Raw genomic sequence first — 21299 nt, forward strand, 5'->3', positions numbered from 1 at the left:
CTCCCAGGCCACGCTTACCTGTAACTCCAGGTATCATTTGACTGCCCACCTTAGCATTCCAGTCTCCTGTGATGAAAATAACATCTCTTTTAGGTGTGTTGTCCAGTAGGTGCTGCAGATCCTCATAGAACTGCTCTATTTCAGCTTCTTCAGCATCTGTGGTTGGGGCATATATTTGGATCACTGTGATGTTAGATGGCTTGCCCTGAATTCGAATTGAGATAATTCTATCATTCTTTGGATTGTATCCAAGCACTGCTTTAGCCACTTTACGATTAATTATGAAGGCTGCTCCATTTCTTCTGTGGTCCTCTTGTTCACAGTAGTAGATCTGGTGGTCATTTGATGTGAAGTGGCCCATTCCAGTCCATTTCAGTTCACTGACACCCAAAATGTCTATCCTTAATCTTGACATCTCACCAATAACCACACCCAATTTGCCCTGGGTCATAGATCTTACATTCCAGGTTCCAATGGTGTGTTGATCCTTAGAACATCGGATTCGCCGTTCACCACCAGCACCGTCGACCGCTAGCCGTCCTTTCGGCTTTGAGCTAGCTGCGTCATCACGTCTGAGGCTAGTTGAACTCATCCTCTGTTCCTCCCCAGTAGCATTTTGACCATCTTCCGACCTGGGAGTCTCATCTTCCGATGGTATACCGACATATCTCTGGTTGTACTGATCCATTTAGTTTTCACGGCAAGAATACTGGGGTGGGTTGCCATTTCCTTCCCCGGGGATCGCATTTAGTCTGACCTCTCTGTCATGACCTTCCCGTCTTGGGTGGCCCTTCATGGTTTAGCTCATGGCATCATTGAGGTGCTCAAGCTCCAGCACCACAGCAAGGTAACAATCCTTAGCAAAGCAATATTCTTGGCCAGGTTGGATCCCTCTGAAGTTTTGGAACTAAAATGATGCTTCTCAAGAAAGCTGAATGCTGTGCTTGATGTATTTTAATATTACCAAAATACATTTTGAAATGGATGCATACTTGGTATAATGTTTATATTTCACTTTATACTGTCTTTTGAGCAATTTTAGTGAGTAATGCATTTTAAAAAATTAAAGAATGACACACTACCAATCCTAATTTATACAAATTCTTAAAGGAATGGTCTCCCTACAGCAACAGCTTTCCATTAGTAGCATAATATTTTCTTAGTGATTATAAAAGTCCCAAATCTCTTACAAGTAGAACACATTGTAGGGCTGGAAGGTGCTATTTAGGACCACAAGTCCTACCTCCTGTTCAGTACTGGAATCCAAATTGAAGCATCTCTGACAGATGGCTAATTGTGACATGACTACATCCTAGTCAATGGGAGCCTATCATATCTTGGTAATTGTTTCTACTTCAGATTGCTCTCATATTTAAGAAGTTTGTTCTAACATTCCATGGGAACTTGCCTTCCTGGAATTTGAATCTTTTATTTCACAGTCTTGGCTTATTGTGAATGATGTTTTTCAGGTGTTTGAAGAATGTTGTATATTCTCCCTCAGTATTGTTTTCTCAAGGCTAAACATTCCTGTAATCAATTGCTATTCCAGTATCTTTTTCACAAATACCAAGCCAAGCCAGGAATTCCCCAATCTAGTATTGATTTCTGTTTCTTTTATCTCTATTTGAGATATTTTATCTTTTATCTCTATTTGTTATTTTCAGCTAAATGGTCAAGATCAGGTTAAATTCTATTTCTTAGAGGGAATTAACTACCTCTAAATTTTGTCATCTGTAAATGTGATAAGCATTCCTTCCATCTACCAATCGAAGCAAATATTTGTAGCTCAGGGTTGAACTGTGGAGTCCTTGGTGCTCTCTGAACCTTGTGGCTTTCTTGCAGACATTTCATTGCCAGACTAGGCAACATCTTCAGTGCGAAGAGGGAGTGGGCCTTGCTCTCAGTTTATATACCATGGCTTGCCCTGCTTGTGTTGGTAGGGGTGTTGTTCTCTCCTTGGGAGTTCTTTGATTGGGCTGTTGTTTGCTGCTTGGTTGATTGCCTTCCATCTCTTCCTCCAAGACATTAATAAAAATGTTGAAGAACACAGGACCCTGGACTGAATCTTGTGACATCCCTCTTGAAATTTCACTCCAATTTGATGAGGAACCATTGATCAGCACTCTCAGAGCAATATTCAAGCCACTTATGTATCCACTCAATTGTTATACTATCGATCCCACACTTAATTAGCTTGCTAATCAACATCTCATGGGGTACTTTGTCAAAAGGTTTAATGAGATCAAAATACATTACATCTGCAGCATGCCCATAACAATCAAAAAAATGAGACAAGGGCAGTCTGAAAACAATTGTTAATGACAAATTCATGCTTATAAATTACTACACTGTTTTCAGGGTATTTTAAAATCAGCCTCTTTAGAATCTATTCTAGGATATCCCAAGGTGTTGATATGAGATTGCCCTCTGGATCTTGCATCCTCCTCCCCTCCCCCTCCGTCCCATACACCAGCCTTTGAAGATAGGGATAAAAATTGGCCTCCTCCAGTTGTCTGCAACTCGCGTTCTCCAGGATTTCTCAATAATAATATATAACCAGAACATCAACAAGCTCCTTTGGTATCATGGGATCTAATTTATCTGGCCCTACAGCTTTATGTTCATTCAGAGTATATTCCCTGCCCATGTTCCTATCAGTTCCAAAACTTCAATTCTGCTCGTTCATTCTGCGTTTCACAATTGCCTGGTGAAACACATACCCTCTTAGTGGAAAAGACTGAGCCTAAGTAGTTTTGCTTTTGGCCATGTCCACTGAGAAACTGGTATATTGATTCTTTTCTTTTGTATTTGGAACATAACTGAAGAAGCCATTTTTGTTGTTCTTGGCATATGTCACTAATCTAAGCTCAAACAGATACTGAGTAATTAAAAGCCCATATAATTAAAGTCCCTTTCATTATTACTTCAACTTGCAATCTGAAAGATGTGCCATTTGCTTTTGGAAAGCATCTACCTCTTGGTTGGGTAGGCAGTAATAAACACCATCAATTCTTCCACTTAACTTTAACCCTGATAATCTCTACAGTAATGCTGTTCATTTACTTGGATTTTGGAGCAGGTGTACTTATTTATAATATACAGCGTGATTTCCATTTCTATTGCTTTTGAACATATTGCATCCTTTAGTTCTTCGGAGTGTAAGATCAGTATCCCCAAAGGTGTGCAAATAGTTGCTAGGGAATTCATCAACTCTGGGCAGGGAGCTGGCTAACAAGGGAGAAGCTGTTTATCTGCAAAACAGAAGGCTGTGGTGCAGCCAAGCCTGTACTTTTTTCAAAATTTGAGATCTCTTTCTAGCAAGCTTCAGTTGTTTTCCTGTGGCTCCTTAATCCTTCTTTTTTCCTTTCTTTATACACTTCTCTTCCTACATGGATTTTTACTCCTATTTCTAACAAGAAACACTTGACCACACATCTTGAATAGATAATTATGGACAAGTGAACAGCCTATTTTCCACTACAAATGGGAGACTCAAACTTTATAGAAAATAGAATGGTTAAATGATAAATGAATATTATATTTGTGTGACAGTAAACTATTTATGACCTAGTATTTCTTCTTATATCCATATAAATTTTTTATAGTCTGTAATTTGCTTGGCTTATAGAATGCTGACCATAGCTACAGCCAATTGTCTCCACATTATGCAGATGTTGTTAGTAAAAAGTAGTAGTCAACATTTACTATATTCAGGATATACAGATGCATGTAATGACTTGAGACAGGAATTTTCAACTTGCTTTTTATATGCCATAGACCAGTGTAACCACCAAAAAGTTTATTATAATTATTAAGAAATTTTCTCATTAGCAAGTCTTCCAACCATATAGGGGAACACCTCCCTTAACTGTTACAAAGAAAGGATTTAGATAAACTGATAAAATCTTTCCATCTCATGTCATATTCAACTCAACCACAAACGAACATAGGTTTATTCAAAGCTGTTACATGAGTGCCCAGGGTAATCAAAGAAATATAGTTTCACAGCCAAGAAATACATCTTAAAATAATCCATTGGCATAGTTCAACATATTGAATGGGACTGTCATCTCTTCCCCCTGGAAGGACAGTCCTCTATGGATCATGTGAAGCTGGTTTTAAAACCAAAGCAAATTTCTAAATCAGGTTTTAATATAGTATAAGCCTGATGCCCCATCCCCATCCCACACTAAATCTTACAGTTCATCATAATATAGATTCCTTAGTATTATTTCTATGTAATAATATATGCGGAATTTGAAAATTACATAATAAACATCACATTGCATTCTTAATGCAACATTCTCTTTTTACTACAGAATAGCAATAATTTCCTCTTAGAGAAGAAGGAAATCCCCAACTTATAGCACCTGTTAAACATTTCAGGAAAACAGTGGGAAGTTATATATGCATTAGCCAAGAAAGCATGCAAATTAGTCCCAACTGAACCATTAAAACATGCTTCTTGGTTTATCCTCTAGTATGTTTTAGTATGAAAAATATACATTTCAAAACCAAGGTTTACATCCAGGACTCAAAAAAATAAGAACACTTGGATTTGGTTTGCTCATTTCACAGTGACTGGATGAACAAAGATAGAAGGAAGCAAAGCTTAGAATAAGAAACATTTACACAATGAATCCCCTACTACTTTCAGGATTCTATATATAGGCTGAAGTTCATAGGTTCAGGTATTCGTTACACTTTTTTTCACTACTGCAGAACATTTTCAAGTCAAAATTCACAAGCAAAAGCATCACTGGAAATTGAGTTTTGTTGCAATGATCCCACTGTTAAGATTGGAAGTTGTCATATTTTAAGAATTTAGGGCTTTTTATGGCTTCAGTGTAAAGTCATTTAAATTGCACGAATGTGTTTGGGAAAGGTAAACATTTCTTGTACATGGTTATAGTAATCAAGATAAGAACCTTCAAATATATGGGGAATGCTAGTGAAGAAGGAGAAAAGGGAGTGAATGAATTTATGGTTTGTTCATAACTTTATTAACTCCTTAAAGAGGGTGCATCTGTAGTCTCTTTAAATTGTAATACAAAAAGATACACTTTTAGTTTCTCCAAATTCTTTTCAGTAGAAGGATTTGTATTTATGGGGTGTGGTTGGGTAAAATAACACAGTCTAATGGGCCTCTGGGTGCTCTTCTCCCAAAGGGTAAGAGCAGACACAGCATCCTAAACCACAAGTGCTGTCTACAACTAGAATCACGTTTTTCCTCTTCTGTGTGGAATATCCATGGATCCCCTCTCCCTGAAAGCGTGTTTGAAGAGATGCACTAGCAAATTGAGTTTCCACGCAGCGTGTTCATGAACTCAATTGGACTACTGTAATGCATTCTACATGGGGCTGCCCTTGAAAACCACTCGGAAGCTACAGCTTCCAGAATGCAGTGGTGCGGGAGGTGATAGGCGTGTCATGGTATGCACATAGGTCCCCACTACTTTGTGAGCTACACTGGCAGCCAGTTGGTTTCTGGGTGCAATTCAAGGGGCTGGTTGCCACCTATCGAGCCCTTCATGGCATAGGGCCTGGCTCCTCAAGGAAGTGCCTGTCTCCACATGTTGTTGCCCATCCACTGAAGTCAGCTAGAGTGGGCACACTCTGGATCCCATTGATGAAGCAGTATCACCTGGTGGGAAATGTGCATTCTGAGTGATGCCTGGTGCCCTGTGGAATGATTTCCCCCCGAGATTCGTACTGCTCCCACCCTTTTGAATTTCCACAAACTGTTAAAGACCTCGTTCTCCGAGGTTAGCATGGGGGCTGAACCCTTTTGTTTTTTGGGGTTTGGGTTGTTTTCCAGTCGGCTGTATACTCATTCTTTGATATATGCTGTTTTATCTTATTTTTTTAATTGTAAGCTGGCCAGAATTGCTGTGGAGTTGGGTGGCCTCAGCAATGAAATAATGAATGAATAAATAAATAAATAGTCCAAACTGCCCAGCATAAAATTCTTTGGTCTGTTCCTAGATGGGGAAGGTTTCTTGAGATATCTTCTGGGCCCAAGAAAGATTTCATTTCATGTAACTTAAATTAGCTTTAGTGAACTCAGGCTTTAATTTAATTTAATCTTAAATTAGATTGTAATAAGTTTATTATTTTAATATTAATAAATATTAAAATATTATTAATGTTTTAACATTATTTTGTAATGTGCCTAGTGATTTTGAACATGCCAAAAATAAATACCAGCTGGGCAAAATTAAAGTACTTTTCTGTTCAAATGTTGTCAATGCTTTCAGTTTAGAACCTATATTAACTGTGCAAAAAATGAGGTCTCTGGGCTGTATGCCACATGTAGCCCAGTTGGGAGAAGTTAAGTTGCAGTCCTGAGAGCCCCACTTAAAACTCCCAAAGCCTTGGATACTCCCTCTTTGACTGGCTCTTCACACTATTAAAAGAAAATGTCTGGAGTATTATTTTTCATCAGTAGAGAAAGAGGGATTGCTGAAAAACTCATAAAGGGAAAAAGCCTGCATTTTACCTGAGTGGATGACAATTTTACTATTATCAAAAAGCCCATTCAAATAAGAAATAACATACATTTATATATATATATATATATTGTGCCTTTGAGTCAGTGTTGACTCTGGGTGACTGCCTGGACAAGTCCCTGCAGTTTTCTTGGCAAGGTTTCAGAAGTGGTTTGCCTTTGCCTCCTTTTTCCTAGGGCTGAGTGACTGGGACAAGGTCACCCAGCTGGCTTCGTGCCTAAGGCGGAACTAGAACTCACGGTCTCCCGGTTTCTAGCCTTAACCACTACACCAAACTGGCTCCCATTTAAGGAAAAAATAAAAAGTGGGAGAGGAACCCTTGGCATGCCATGGAAAGCTGGTACAGTGCTTGAGTTGACTGAAGTTACGCAATCCTAACCTAAATTTTATTATCTGTAATATGAGGGTATAAATAGAAAAGATACTGTAACAGGTACCTATGCCTGCCACTTTTCTCCTCAATGACATTATTATACATGCTTTCAAGTATTCAAAGATGGGAAGAGAATTCTTATGTAAGTAATCAGGTTCATTTAGATGCCATGTCTTGTGGGATGCTCTATACTGAACATTAAACATAAAAGGAGACTCTTTGGAGTCCCAGATTACCTAACATAGATTAAACATGTTTAAATATGCTGACATGTGTCTTTAAACATGTCAGCATATTTAAACATGTTTCTTTAAACATGTTTAAATATGCTGGCATGCATTTTTTAAAAATGTATCTTTTTATGATGGCATTCCTGGGTCATTAATGTTGGAATTATCAGGGGATCAACTCAGCATTGTCTCATAAAGGGTGGGTTCTCTAGTAAACGCATCTCTATTGTGCTTGTGGGATGTCACATGGGTCACCTGATTTCCACTTCCTTCTTCTTGGGTTTAGGGATTAACAATCTCCATTACCTTTTGGCACACCTGCAAGCAGGAGGTGCTGCAGAATGCGGCTCTCATCCTTTCATCTCGCTTGTACGCAGACATTTCTATTTCCATAGAAAATGTCTACAAAGAACCAATGATGATTAAGTGCTTTCTACTACGAAGCTACTTGTATCCAAATCTACTGAATAAATGTAAGCTACCTTTTTTTTTCTCTTCATCTAACTACTGTGTGAAGACTGAATTCTTTTCTGAATGCAATTAAGCTTAATGTGCAAGTTTCTTTTTTGGTTCACACTTCTATTTTGCAAGATTGTTGTTAGCTGCTTGGAGTTCTTTTATTAATCTTAAAGAAATCCATCGATTAACTCACCCTAATATTTGTCTTTTTAATGGTCTGAAGGTATTTTGGTTCTGAAATCTTGGTCATATAGTTTTCATTTCTTTGTAAATGACATTGGGATTTTTTCAGTGAGAAATGGTATGCAGGTATTTTTTATTTAAAAAAATAAGAAATGTAGAGGGGAGGTGTAGAAACTTCATTTCCTGTTTTCTAGATAAAACACTAACTGACCCATCTACAAGGCAACTCTGCTTCCGGTTTTACTTCCTAAAGTGAGTACCATTCGTTTCAAGGACACACGCTAAAGGTCTACTTTACAATGACATCCATTTTTACTGAGGAGACTTATTTCTCCCTGGGTAGCAAGGATTTGTAATTACAGAAATGCTTTGGTTGTCATTTGCCAATGTTTTCAGCATACATGATTATGCTGAGGTTATATCGTGATGCCAAAACAGAAGTTATCAAAATCCCATAATTAGCTACTCTGCAACTTTTCTGTGTAGGGACATTTTCACACAGGCTGCTTTGAAACAAATAATCATGAATGTCTGTTGTGAAGTTTAAAATGATGGGATCCTGCATGTATGAACTGATTATAAGATGACTTGAAGATCAAGAAAGTTAACCATCCTTATTTCTTCTATTAAAAAAAAACCGTAAAATACATTTGAATTATTGATTTCACTTTGAGTTTACAAAGTTTTCATCCAGAAATGCAAGGAATATGGAAGAAATAATTCCTATTGCTATTGTTTTTTTGCGACTGTTGACAATCTATACCTTCCATATACCTGAACACTAAAGTGAAGTCAGTCCCCTTCCGTTCAGCATTGCACTGCAAATAAGCACAGTGCTTTCTCATTCATTGATAACGCATTTATTCACAAGGCAAAAAACGGAGTTAGATCTTTTAGGTTTGGGGCAAGGCACTCAAAATGTGAGCAAATGTGATTCTGCTCACAGAATTTATTTAATGCTCAAATGATACAAAAACACTAAATCTGCCTTGAAGAATGGGCTCCTGCATGTCTACCAGCATTCACCAGATAGGATTACAACTCAGGCCTTAAAATCAATACAATTATGCAGGTCCTAGAAGCAAACAGTTCTTAAGGGGTTGGGTTAATTGGTTGGATGGTTGGGTGAACTAAGCAAATCTTTTGGAGGTCCACTCATTTTTTCAATTTTATTTTCACCTTAAAAAAAAAGTTTTGAGACCAGCACAGTAGTTTTCTTTTCAGTAATAAAATAAGGATTCTTCTGTTGAGTATGAGTACTGAGTATTTAAACATCCATGATGAAAGTAAACGCAATATACTGTACAGAATTAGATCAGAAATAATATAAGCCACAATCTTATTGGGGCACCGTAGACTGAGCCCAAACTCCTTCTTTATCGAAGTATTTCAGTATCTGGCAGTGAGTGGGAAAGTGATATAGGCTATCTGATATTCTAGAAATAGGATTAATTTCAAAATATTTGCAGTAGTTCATTCTTCTGATAGACTCTAGTCAGACAGATTGCTACCTGTCTTTATCAGCACCATTTCTTAAAGCGTGAGGGGCACTGGAGAACTCTTTTTGCAACCGTAGAGCAGTAATAACTCTTCCTTCATGTCACATCCTCTGTGGAAGGTCTCCATGTCTCTTAATGAGGCATATGGACACATTTCCAGACAAATATGCTGTGTTTGTAGACAGAAGGGAAGGAAAAAGAATAAGACATATGAAAGGTTAATGGATTTTAAAAGGGAAAATATTATTTTCAAAATACATGTAAAGCATACTGCAGACCAGCAATTATTACATAGGTTTCTGCTTAGGCTGACCATATTTCCTTGAGACAAAAACGGGATATTGGGTGGCAAAACGGGACGGGGCAGAGGAATGAAGGTTGACAGCGGCTGGAACGGTGAGGCAGGTTCAGAGGCGACGGTAAGCTGGGAAGGTGCAGGAGGGGTAAGTGTGGCAGTGGTTGGGTCCGGAGGCGGCAGGAGGCTGGAGAAGCGCAGGAGAGTTGCAGCGGTGAGCTGGGATGGGAGGACAGGAATGGAGGAGTCTAGTAAATGGTTGTCCCTGACAACCTGTTCGTCTCTGGCATGCCCTTTTATTTTATTTTCTTCCCGCCATTTTGGCCTGAGAGCCAATCGGCTTCTTTTCTGCTGGGTGTGCTTTTCCGACCATCTTCCACTGCACTGACTGGTGGCAGTAACTCTTCCTTCTGCTCACCACCAATCAGCTGTTTCTGCGGTTCCCACTCTAGGTTTCCCACCAGATTGAGAACTACTGCCACTGGGTAAGTCAGCCTCCTTTTCAATTTCAATTTCAATTTTTTCCCACTTTTCCCAATAACGGCTCCAACTGTCATGAGTACTGATGGCGAGCAGGAGGGGGCCTCTATCCAGGGGGGAAAACACATGCGTAGTACGGAGGAATTAAGCAGCCATTCAAAGAGACACAGATCAGACCCGCCTTAACTTTTGGGGTTTATCTGTCTGGGTTTTTCCCACGCTTCTTCAGTTTGTTAGGATTCTGTTTATGTAGCAGTAATAAACACTAGAGACCTACTCCTCATCTCAGCATGATTTCTGACTGTTAGGACATCAATCCTAACAAACTCCTACTCCCATCGAAAGAGGGAGGAACAAAGAAAAATAAAGGAGAGACATTTGGAAAATGTCTTCGGAAAACCAGGAAATTCGGCAAGCCATCCAACAGTTGGCAGCAGCCCTGCAACAACACCAACAACAAGTAGATCTCCAGATCAACACATTACAAGCAGCTATGCTACAGCAATTACAACAACCAGCTCCGATCAACCCACAACCGGTGCCAGCAGCAGCAGCTCCGCCAGTAGTCTTGAGATCCCAGGGCAGTCTACCAGAGAAGTTTGGAGGAGAAGCAGGACAGCTGAGAACCTTTCTCACACAGTGCACAATGTTTTTCGACAGCAGACCGGCAGAGTTTCCCACAGACAGAACCAGAGTCACCTTCATTCTAAGTCTGCTAAAGGGACCAGCAGCCAAATGGGCTATTCCCATGGTGGAGAACAACGACCCAATTCTCAACGACTACCAGAATTTTCTGGCAGGGTTCCGAGCACACTTTGACGACCCAATCAGAGAGGTCACTGCCAGCCAGGGAATTTGGAAGCTCAAGCAAGGCAACAAGAGAGTGGGAATCTACATTGCTGATTTCAAGCTGTTAGCAGGAGATCTGGACTGGAATGAGAGTGTCTTGAAAGACCAATTCAAACAGGGGCTGAAATGGAAAGTGAATCTGGAGGGGAGGGTGATGTCATGAGCACTGATGGTGAGCAGGAGGGGGCCCCTATCCAGGGGGGAAAACGCATGCGTAGTACTGAGGAGTTAAGCAGCCATTCAAAGAGACACAGAACAGACCCGCCTTGACTTTTTGGGGTTTATCTGTCTGGGTTTTCCCACGCTTCTTCAGTTTGTTAGGATTTTCTAACAACACTAGAGACCTACTCCTTGTCTCAGCGTGATTTCTGACTGTTAGGACACCAGCGTTTTTTAAAAAACGGGACAAAATTGACATTTATATTAAAACGACGGGATGGTCAGGAAATGTTAAAAAAAAACGGGACTGTCCCGTTCAAAACGGTACGTATGGTCAGCCTATTTCTGCTAGTTCAACAATTACTTGAGTTCAGTTTCAGACAGAGCAGAAGAAAAGGTGTGTGGATACAGTTTTGCCTCTTTTTCATATTCAGATGAAGATTGACCTACCTGCTGTCCTCTCCACCAGCACTGACAACGTATCGGTCTCCACTTGTAAAGCGAATATTAGTCACGTGAGCTGAATGACCTAAAAATCTTTTATGTTTTGCCTTAAACAAAAATTTCCATGTTAGTTTAACATTTTTTAAAATCACCTTGACTTTACTGAAATCATTATTAATCTGGACTCATTACTGAATTCCTTCTCTTTGTATTGCTCCCCTGCTGCAAAACAATCCCAGCTACCACTTTAAATATAGCATCACCTGCTGGGGGATAGTTCTATTTTTAAGGACATAAATTCAACACAATTTTCCTTTGCTCCTTTGCACGGCTTTATACCAATCTTCTTGTGCTGCTTTGGCAGAAGGGGAAGGCAAAGATGGGCTGTTGCTCAATTCTTCACCAAGGGACAATAACTACTCCAGATGAGTGGCAAATCATTTGACTAAACTTAAGTGTAATGACATTTCTACCTTTCTGGGATGTCCACAGGGTTTGGTAAAAAAAAAAAAGTCAAGGTGGTGGTCATGATGGTGCAATGAAAGCTCTGCCTGCAACACACATTAACTAACAGGCAGAGTTTCAATTGCACCATTGCAGCCACTGTCTTAATGTTTCTGAGCACACCCTGCGGACACCCCTGGTAGCTTTCAAATTCAGCCATCAGAAGGCCTAGCAATTGAATCAAAGAAAAAGCTCTTACAAACTTCTCTGGACAAGGGAAGTCGAACAACTTGACCATGCCAAAGTCATCGCCTGTCACAAGGCTAATTCCCGAGTGAGAAACACAGGCACAATTCACATCTGCTTTCTCAGCATGCCGGGACCAGATTCCAACAACCTCATCTCCTAGAATGCTGAAATAGAGGGAAGAGAAAGGAACTAAGAGAGCATGTTCTGATGTAGTGGAGGAAATAAAGAACAAGGTACACTATATTGTTAGAGGCAAATCACTGTGTCATTATTTATTATTATCATTATCATTATTTCATAACCTTATACAGGTAGTCTTTGCTTACCAACCTCTCGTTCAATGACCGTTCAGTGACCGTACGCGCTGAAAAAGGAGATTGCAACCAGTCGTCAAAGATGCAGCTGTTGCAGCATCCCTCAGTCAGGTGATTGCCATTTGTGACCTTCACAGCCAGCCTCGGACAAGCAAAGTCAATGGGGGAGCTGGCAGGAAGTTGCAAGTCATGGTCACATGACATCACACTTAACAACCCATGGTGATTCACTTAATGACCACAGCAGGAACTGACAAATTGATATCATAAGTTTGGTGCAGTCACATGATATTTCACTTTACAATCGTGTCACTTAGCGATGGAATTGCCAGTCCCAGTTGGAGTCGGTAAGTGAGGACTACCTGTATTGGTTATCTGCCTAAATATTTCCAAATAATTTACTAGACATTCATGAAAATGGTGGAATGTTTCTTTGTTTGTTTTTAATAACTTAATTATACACATTGTTTCCAAAGAAATAATTAACAGTATGACTGATTGATAGACTGACAGACAGACTGATGTTTTCTAACAGAAAATGTCCTTGAATGTAGGATACACAATTGTAGCTTAAACATTATGCAGTTTTCCCACTGAAAGAATAACATGGTTGCGGCTGTAGGCCCAAGAAGCTGGGAAAACCCAGGGAGCTGAAGCAGAGCAACATTTGCTTCAGATACCTGCTATTTCGATAGAAATATGTAACTACCCTGGAATTCGCACCAGATGTTTGATTCCAATCTGCTCATTGTGCTAAGTCTAAGCTTCTCTATGTTTCTATACAAGTTATGAAATTGGATAAAATTTCAGCCTTTATTTGTATTTGAGACAGGTTCATGAAGATTTAATTTTTAAAATATTTTTTCCTTGAGATTGGTAAGATTATTTGGAACTTCCAGATTCTTTAGAGAGACTTTGGGCAGAGAACTCTCCATTTGTAGCAGAGCATCGCCACCTTGTGGTCTGCCTGGGGCATTACATTTTCTTTTGGGTTGTCCAAATTAACTACTGTGATCTCAGTAGCTCTGTAATCTGCCTTCTTCAACAGTGAATATTTAAAGGTAAAAAGGCTTTTTTTTAAAAAAAAAAGTTTTATCTTTTGCATGAAACTGATTCTTCTCCCAAAGGGGTAAGGAAGAGTTGAATTCTCTAGTCACCTTGCCTCTGTGCTACAGGGCCAAAGGGTAGGGGCATTTAAACAGAAGGCACCTCTCTGAAGGTGGCATTGGAGGGAAGGGACACGGAGCACGCTCACCCTATCTTCCCTAGTGAGACAGGCAGATACCCTCAGGGAGAGGTGGTCCCACAAGTAACCTGGCTCTGTGCCATGTAGGGCTTTAAAGGTGATAACCAGCACCTTGAATTGCACCCAGAAGCAACTGGCAGCCAGTGCAGCTTGTACAACAGCGATGTAACTCGGGTGAACTGCCAGTTGCCCAGAACTGCACCAGAACTGCATGCTAGATTAATTGCAGCTTCCAATTTAGCAACTTAGCAACTTTTTGCTAAGAAGTATTTCTTGCCCTTCCTTTATTTGGGGAAATTCAGTGTACCATAAAGTTGAACTGCAGAACTCCAAAATATTTCTAGACTGCCCCAGCCAGAATGATTAATGGAGGTGGATGCTGTAGTTCTGCCACATCTATACTCCTGTCATAATGCACAGGTAGGTCTCGATTAGTGCGGTTTATGAATCCCATGAAATGGTCACATTACAGTATTCAAATTCACAGTATTCGAGGTGATATTTCTATGGAAAATAGTGTAATTGGTTCCAGCTTGATGGAAATCGGCAATGAAAAGTTTTAAACATAAATTGTTAAATGTTTATTAATGAAGTACTGTATAACAGTAAAAGAGGACAAACCCATATCCAAAGCATTCCTGCTATCTTCTGTATTCTGCTGTAGTTCTTCAAAATGAGCCACTTCTTTTTTCAGCTTTTTGTGAACGGAACCTTCCTTTTCTCCATTTCGCACACACAATGATTAGTGTCTAAAACTCCAATGGCAACTGTGCATGCACTAGCCTTAACTCTGCGCACACTAACCTCACACTAACTGAATTTTGGTTCACATTAGATGCAATCTAGTAATCAATTTATAATTTGCACTAAATTGAATATCACACTATTTGAATTTGCACTAGTTGAGACCTACCTGTATGCAGAAAGTGTATAAATTTATGTTCTTTTCAGTGGGAAATGATGTGCCATATTTTTAGACAGTGAAATACTGATCTACCTGGTCCAAGTGGCCCATGTTATTCTATCAATCACAGTTTGATCCAGAAGTTGTTTTCCTGAAGGCACTTCATAAACTTGCCTTTTGTAAGACCCAGTAGACACCTTTAAGAATACATATAGGGAGATATAAGTTTTATTATAAGTGTTCTAATATATTTAATACAAATTGTGTAGTCTGTAAGAAAGACTTCATATTCTTAAGTTGCGTCACCAACATGGTACAAAAACTGAAGGTCCAGAACTATATCCAGAGAAGCCTTATCTAAACTACTTCAGGTAGTCCTTGAGTTAAGACAGCAACTGGGACTGGACTTGCTGTCACTAAGCATGTGGTCGTAAAGCATGATGTCACATGACCACATCACTTAGCAACAGCAATCCAGGCAGTCCTGGTTAATGTCGTAACCCCAAGACATACGGGTTGTTAAGCAGGAAGTGGCAGGACTCCCAGGTAAGGAGCTTCGGGGTGCCGCAGGGTGATGGGGAGGCCCGGTGCAGGCCATGTGTGAGTTGGGGGAGGGGAGTGCTGTGGCGCAGCATGAAGGCAGAGAGGCCAGGGGAAGGAGGCTGTGGCCTGGCACAAGTGCAAGGAGGCCGTGGCTCAGCGCAAATACAGGGAGGCCGGCGGGACTTGCCAGAGCAACTTGCGACCTCTGCCAGCTTCTCCATTAGCTTTGCTTGTGGGAAGCTGGCAGAGAAGGTTGCAAATGGCAATTACATGACCATGGGATGCTTCAACCATCATCAGTGCAAGCTGGTTGCCAAGCGCTCAAGTTGCCATCACGTGGCTGCCAGAACTTCGAGGACTGTTGATAAGTACCACTTATTCAGCACTGTTGCAACTTCAAATGGTTCCCGAATGAGTGGTCGATAAGCAAGGACACTGGATGCTTGGGGGCACTACCTTCAAAAACTATACAATAGCCTTAGAATGAAGTGTCCATTATTACTACTATCACTACTACTACTCCTGCCTCAAATAAGAAAGTTGATGGGAGGAACCCCAAAGAACTCTAAAGTACGATATTTTCAAGGAGTAGTATTTATTAGTTTTGTATACCTCTGAAACCTCCAAAGGCTTCCAACAGTTATCAGCTACTACAACAAACATTCTAAAGTTCTGCTATAGTTTCTTCTTGGGCCGTTGAAACTCTGGTTGAAAACAACAGGAAACTGCCTATCTCAAGACCAGGCTCTTATGGATTCATACTGGAGTCAAAGATTCCAAGATATAACCTTAAAGAAGAATGTTCATGATATAAATGAAAAAAACTGCATAACAAAAAACCCACGTTATTGTGCTTACCTGAAGATAACAGCTATCTGCGGAAAAGTCCATTTGAATAACAAAGCTTGGGATGTCTTTGCAGTAGCTGGTTCGGTTGAGAGGAGGCCCCAGTGTCAAGTCATAAAAGTCTACTGCGTTTTCACTTGAACCCACTGCTAAGTAATGGGAATCTGGGCTGAACCTATGTAGATCAAACATTTTAAATTCATTCTAATTTACACAAATAACTCATCTAAAAAGTTCAAGGCATTAAACTGCTGTTTGAGTCTTTTCTGCTGTACATGGAAAATTATTCTACTTCCCCCTATTCTATGGCATTTTCATACTTCAGGGTCTTTTATTTTCATCTAGCTTGCATATATTATACACCTTTCCTACAGATCATCACTAATGCTGATTGTGTGACTCAAACAGGATTCAGTTCAGTTCCTTCTCCTCGAAAATGGCAAATGGTAGTACTAGAATTTCCCATCTGTCAAGCCATTAACAGATGAGTGCAATGCAATAGCACCATATCTTGATAAGCATCATATCCAGTAATATAACCCATGTGGAGATGTCACATTTGTTCCTGGAACAAATGAGAGATATATAATTTCTCACCTGATGTCCTGGATAGCAGATCGTCTGTCTCTTTTCTTCCCCCATATCTTCAGTGAGTTCACTAACAAGATAATAAATTCTCCATTTTTCATGCCAATAGCCACCATGTCACCCTCTGGGCTATATGACACAGTGTGTGCTGCATGGCCCAAATTGACTTTGTTCACCATCTTCTGCAATAGTTTTTAAAAAGGAACATTAAAATTAGAATAGCATATTGAATTATGCAATGCTTCCTTTTTTTTATAGACACTTGCTTAACTCTTGGTAATGCTTTAAAAAATGGGTTGAAAAATGTATCATTTATCATTACTGTGACTTTTTAAATACCATTTTTACACCTACTTTGTCAGCAATATCCCAAAGTCTGACTGTTCCATCTTCTGCTGCAGAAAGAAAAACATCACGAGACGGGTGTGTTGCCAGTCCCCAGATAGGTCCATCCATGTGCCCGTTAATCAGAAGGTTACAGGCAGCATTTTTCTCTCCAACTTCTATGATTTCAGCATTCCGTGTCCCAACAAGAATTTTTCCCTAGAACAACAGTGAATTAATGGAGATTATATAATTATATATAATAAAATAAACAGAAAGCCAGTCTGGTGTAGTGGTTAAGGCACCAGGCTAGAATCCAGGAGGCTGTGAGTTCTAGTCCCACCTGAGGCACAAAGCCAGCTGGGTGACCTTGGGCCAGTCACTCTCTCTCAGCCTAGGAAAGAGGCAATGGCAAACCACTTCTGAAATCTTGCCAAGAAAACTGCAGGGACTTGTCCAGGCAATCGCCAGGAGTCAACATATATATTTCTTCCTAACGTTATTCCCACAGGTGCAGGGTCTGCTTTTCAGATCAAGTGAATGTTGATCCGTTGGTTGCAACAGGAATTGACCAACCAGCTTGTTGCCTGAGCCTGACATTGTAGGCTGAGAGAGAGGGACTGGCCCAAAGTCAGCCAGCCGGCTTTCATGCCGAAGGCGGGACTAGAACTCTCAGTCTCCTGGTTTCTAGCCTGAAGCCTCAACCACTAGACCAAACTGGCTCTCTTCACTATATATATATTGATCGGTACCTAATAATTAACATTCATGTACACATTTCTCCAAAAGTGCATGTATGAAGAATGAAAGGAAAGGAAAAAAGAAAGGAATTAATAAATAAATTTACTGAAAGTTTGGAGACTGATTTTATTTTATTTTTTTATATCATTTTTCACTCACTGCAGTCACAGGATTCTTGGTGGGTTTAGAATCATAACAAATAAAATGTTCACAGTACAACTACATAATAGTGAGCAATATGCAGTCCCCCCAAATTAAATCACATAAAAAGTCATAAACTACAAAGCAATAAAAACAGGTGGCAGCATTTATAAATCAAAGGCTCTCTTAAATCCTTCTGCTTTTAATAATTTCCTGAAGTCTAACAGGGCCAGATTTCAGGGGGCAGGATGTTCTATAACTTCAGTGCTGCTGCAGGGAAATATTTTCAAATACTCTGGAGAAACAGAGGGAGAGAGCGAGCGAGCAATCTGTGCTACTTTTCCTCCTCCGCAAGATTGATGTCTGCAGATGTATTGACCCTTTGTTCATAAACTGCTCTGACAAACTGAAGGCAGTTTAATGGAGGTAGAGGGGAAAGTGGAGGAAATAAATGACTGAGCAGTTCAACCAGTCTTTTAGAAATAGGGACAAGGAAGGAATCTCCAATAGGTTCACTAATGGATGCCATCATGGCACAGAGAAGCTAAACAGATAAGTATATTGACATCCCTAGTTACTGGTTTATTTCTCGTGACTACACACACAGTCAAACTTTACACAGCTATTTAAAAATAAGATACTTCTATTGCACTGTATTATCTCATCTTTAACACCATTGTTGGCATTTATTTTTGCTATTTATGTGACCAGCACTAATATCAAAGCAGGGATATACACGATTCTGGTAATAAAAAAATGTTAAAATGGTGGCCACAACAGTGCAACTAAAGTTCTGCCTGTTTTTTATGTGCGATGCATGATACTATGGCAGCTTCGACTGCACTGTCATGGTCACCATCTTGATTTATCAAAGTTTAGGACTACAATAGATTAATAATGCTAGGTATGGTTTAACCCTTATTCATAATTTCCTCCAACAGGGGAAAGAAGATATTTTCTGACACTTTAGGACAAAGAAAAGCTGCACTGAATCACTGAGAGTAAGTGCTCTGTGGGCTACTGTATCTGGGCTGCAAAAATCTGGATGCCTTCTAGACAGCAAAGAAATACTGAAAACTGTAATTCTTTGCTGCCCTCTTGTGGTTGTCATGAATGCTGCAGCCCAAGTATGGTGTCTTAGTACTACAGGACAAAAATAAGTATGTTTGATTTCTTTTAACTTAAATTTAAACTTAATTTAATTAGGGAAATCAAAATAACTGCTTCAGGATACATAGTAATTTTCTACTTTTGACACTGAAAATGAAAGTGCAATGGCAATTTCTGGAAGATTGCGCCACCATTTGGCAACAAATGGGCAAATCCAACAGGGGCAATTTCCCTCCAATGTTAAAAAGTTAGGCAAAGAAAAAACTTATGTAAGACTGAAAATAAATTTGCTAGCTCACCTGAAAAGTTTTGTAAAAATCTACTTGAGATTCACATAACACAAAAAACATTGCATGAAAATCCCTACCTGCCCCCTTATGTGACATCATGGGCATTAGCCCACCAAATTGTTTTGAAAGAATGGTGGCCTAAGTGTTGTCTGTTCCTGGATTTAGAACCTAGATTTCCAATGTGGCATCCGTAAGCACCATGTGCCCGCCAAAATTTCCCATAGCACCAGCCAAGCTTCCTCCCCATAGGATTGCTTTTATTCTTTTAATTTAAAAAATAAATAAATGGGCAGCTGGCGTGCTGTAAAGTAAAGCACCAATCTTAACCCTAATTTGTATTAGGGTTACAACCCTAACAATATACCCAGCCACCTCATAAACTCAGTCAGCTTTCTTAATAAATAAAATAATGGGCGGCTACAGCCCAATGCCTTATTTGACAATGTGCTCATTTGCAGTGGAGAGAGAGAAAGGTAAACTGAATTGGTAGAGAACATCCTTGGAAGCTAGGGAGATAGTAAGCTTTTGGGTAGTTGCAATGTGAAGCTTGCAACTTGAAGGCACCTTGGAAGCTACAGCTGGTCCAGAAAGGAGTGGCACAGGTAGTGTTGGGCATGTCTCATTATGCCTATGTGATGCCACTGCTCTGCGAATTGCATTAGTTCCCAGTGGGCTTCCAGGTGCAATTCCAGTTGCTGCTCATCATCTACTGTATAAAGCCCTTCATGGCATGGGGACTGGTTATTTGAGGAATTGTCTGTCTCCCATGGCTTTTGCTGATCTGGTAAGATTGGGCAGAACTGGTATGCTTTGGATCCCCTTGATCAAACAATGCCATCTATCAGGACGCAGGAAGTGTGCCTTCTCTGTCGCAGTGCCTGCCCTCTGGAATGATATCCCCCCAGAGATCTGTGTGGCTGCCACCCTGATGATGCTCCAGAAGTTTTTTAAAAACTTGGCTGTTCTCCCAGGTCTTGGGATACAGCAGTCGTGGAGCCCCTGTTGGTTGTGTTTCATGATATACACTATAGAGTGTGGTTTGTCCAGATGCACATGACCTTTCTTCTTGTTTTCTATCTTGTTTTCTGTTTCTTTTTAAGTATAAGCTGCCCAAAATAATTCTAGATGCAAGTGGCCTCTAAATTTAATAAACAGACAGGTTTTTCTCTGCTAGCCACACCCACTATGACCACCCATCACTGCTTTCTCATAAACAGATGTTGTGTGACTGGAAACATTCACAATGGCAGCCATTTTAGGGCAGTGCCTATAACATGCTTTCAAAATTCTGTGTCCACCTCCCCAAACTGCTATGAAGCAACAGGAATTAACATAATTTATTAATATTTTTTAAATATATGTTTTAACTAAATCTACTTAATAACAAAACACAGAAACAAGACACAATGCCAGTTATTTGTATATCTATCTTTGGCCTGCACCATATTGCACTATTGAAACCATCACTTACTTTGCCTCTGCACACGGAACGGACACAGTCAATTAATTGTCCTGTCTCTAATCTGAAGGCTCGACACCTTCTAAGTTCTTGATCCCATAGCTTAACTGCGCCTCCTTCTTTTGATCTAGCCAAAATAAGAAAGAGCCTTTTCAGAGAGTATATAAGAAAGTGCCTAAGTATATGTGTAACTGTTCATTAAATTCTAGACAATTCTACAGAAATTTAAATCCAGTATTTGAAAAATTATAATGCCTCAGTCTGTGCTCTCCATAATCCACTATGGTATTTAAGCCAATTTCATAATTCCAAAATTATTTTTGCATGGCTGTTAAGCAGGTGACATCTGATTTTGTAGGCGTTTGTATTTAATGATCTCAGGACGTTATTAGAATTAAGGCTACTGTGTAAGTAGCTGAGAATAAGATGATTCAATTATACATTTCCTTGACTTGGTATAAAGATTCCCCTAAACTTTTAATACAATCTAGAACAGTGTTTCTCAACCTTGGCAACGTGAAGATGTATGGACTTCTGGGAGTTGAAGTCCATACGTCTTCAAGCTGCCAAGATTGAGAAGCACTGATTTAGAATCTTTAAGCACACAATTAACTGTTTCC

At 39.8% G+C, this 21299-nt stretch overlaps 1 protein-coding gene across 4 annotated transcripts in view; it reads right to left on the reverse strand.

The window, feature by feature from the left end:
- Positions 1-8505: 8505 nt before the first annotated feature.
- EML5 (EMAP like 5) overlaps positions 8506-21299 on the reverse strand; it is a 93673-nt gene continuing 80879 nt past the window's right edge. For all 4 annotated transcript variants that reach the window (XM_063290209.1, XM_063290205.1, XM_063290206.1 and 1 more), the window contains 8 exons: positions 20692-20806; positions 16969-17157; positions 16624-16796; positions 16039-16201; positions 14731-14834; positions 12184-12337; positions 11487-11587; positions 8506-9422 (listed from right to left, as the gene is read on the reverse strand). In XM_063290209.1, the coding sequence (XP_063146279.1) occupies positions 9386-9422; positions 11487-11587; positions 12184-12337; positions 14731-14834; positions 16039-16201; positions 16624-16796; positions 16969-17157; positions 20692-20806 (1036 nt within the window). In that variant the 3' untranslated portion in view covers positions 8506-9385. The remainder of the gene's footprint in view (positions 9423-11486; positions 11588-12183; positions 12338-14730; positions 14835-16038; positions 16202-16623; positions 16797-16968; positions 17158-20691; positions 20807-21299) is intronic.

This window comes from Candoia aspera, chromosome 1 (assembly GCF_035149785.1).
Source record: "Candoia aspera isolate rCanAsp1 chromosome 1, rCanAsp1.hap2, whole genome shotgun sequence".
NCBI classification, from domain to species: Eukaryota; Metazoa; Chordata; class Lepidosauria; order Squamata; family Boidae; genus Candoia; species Candoia aspera.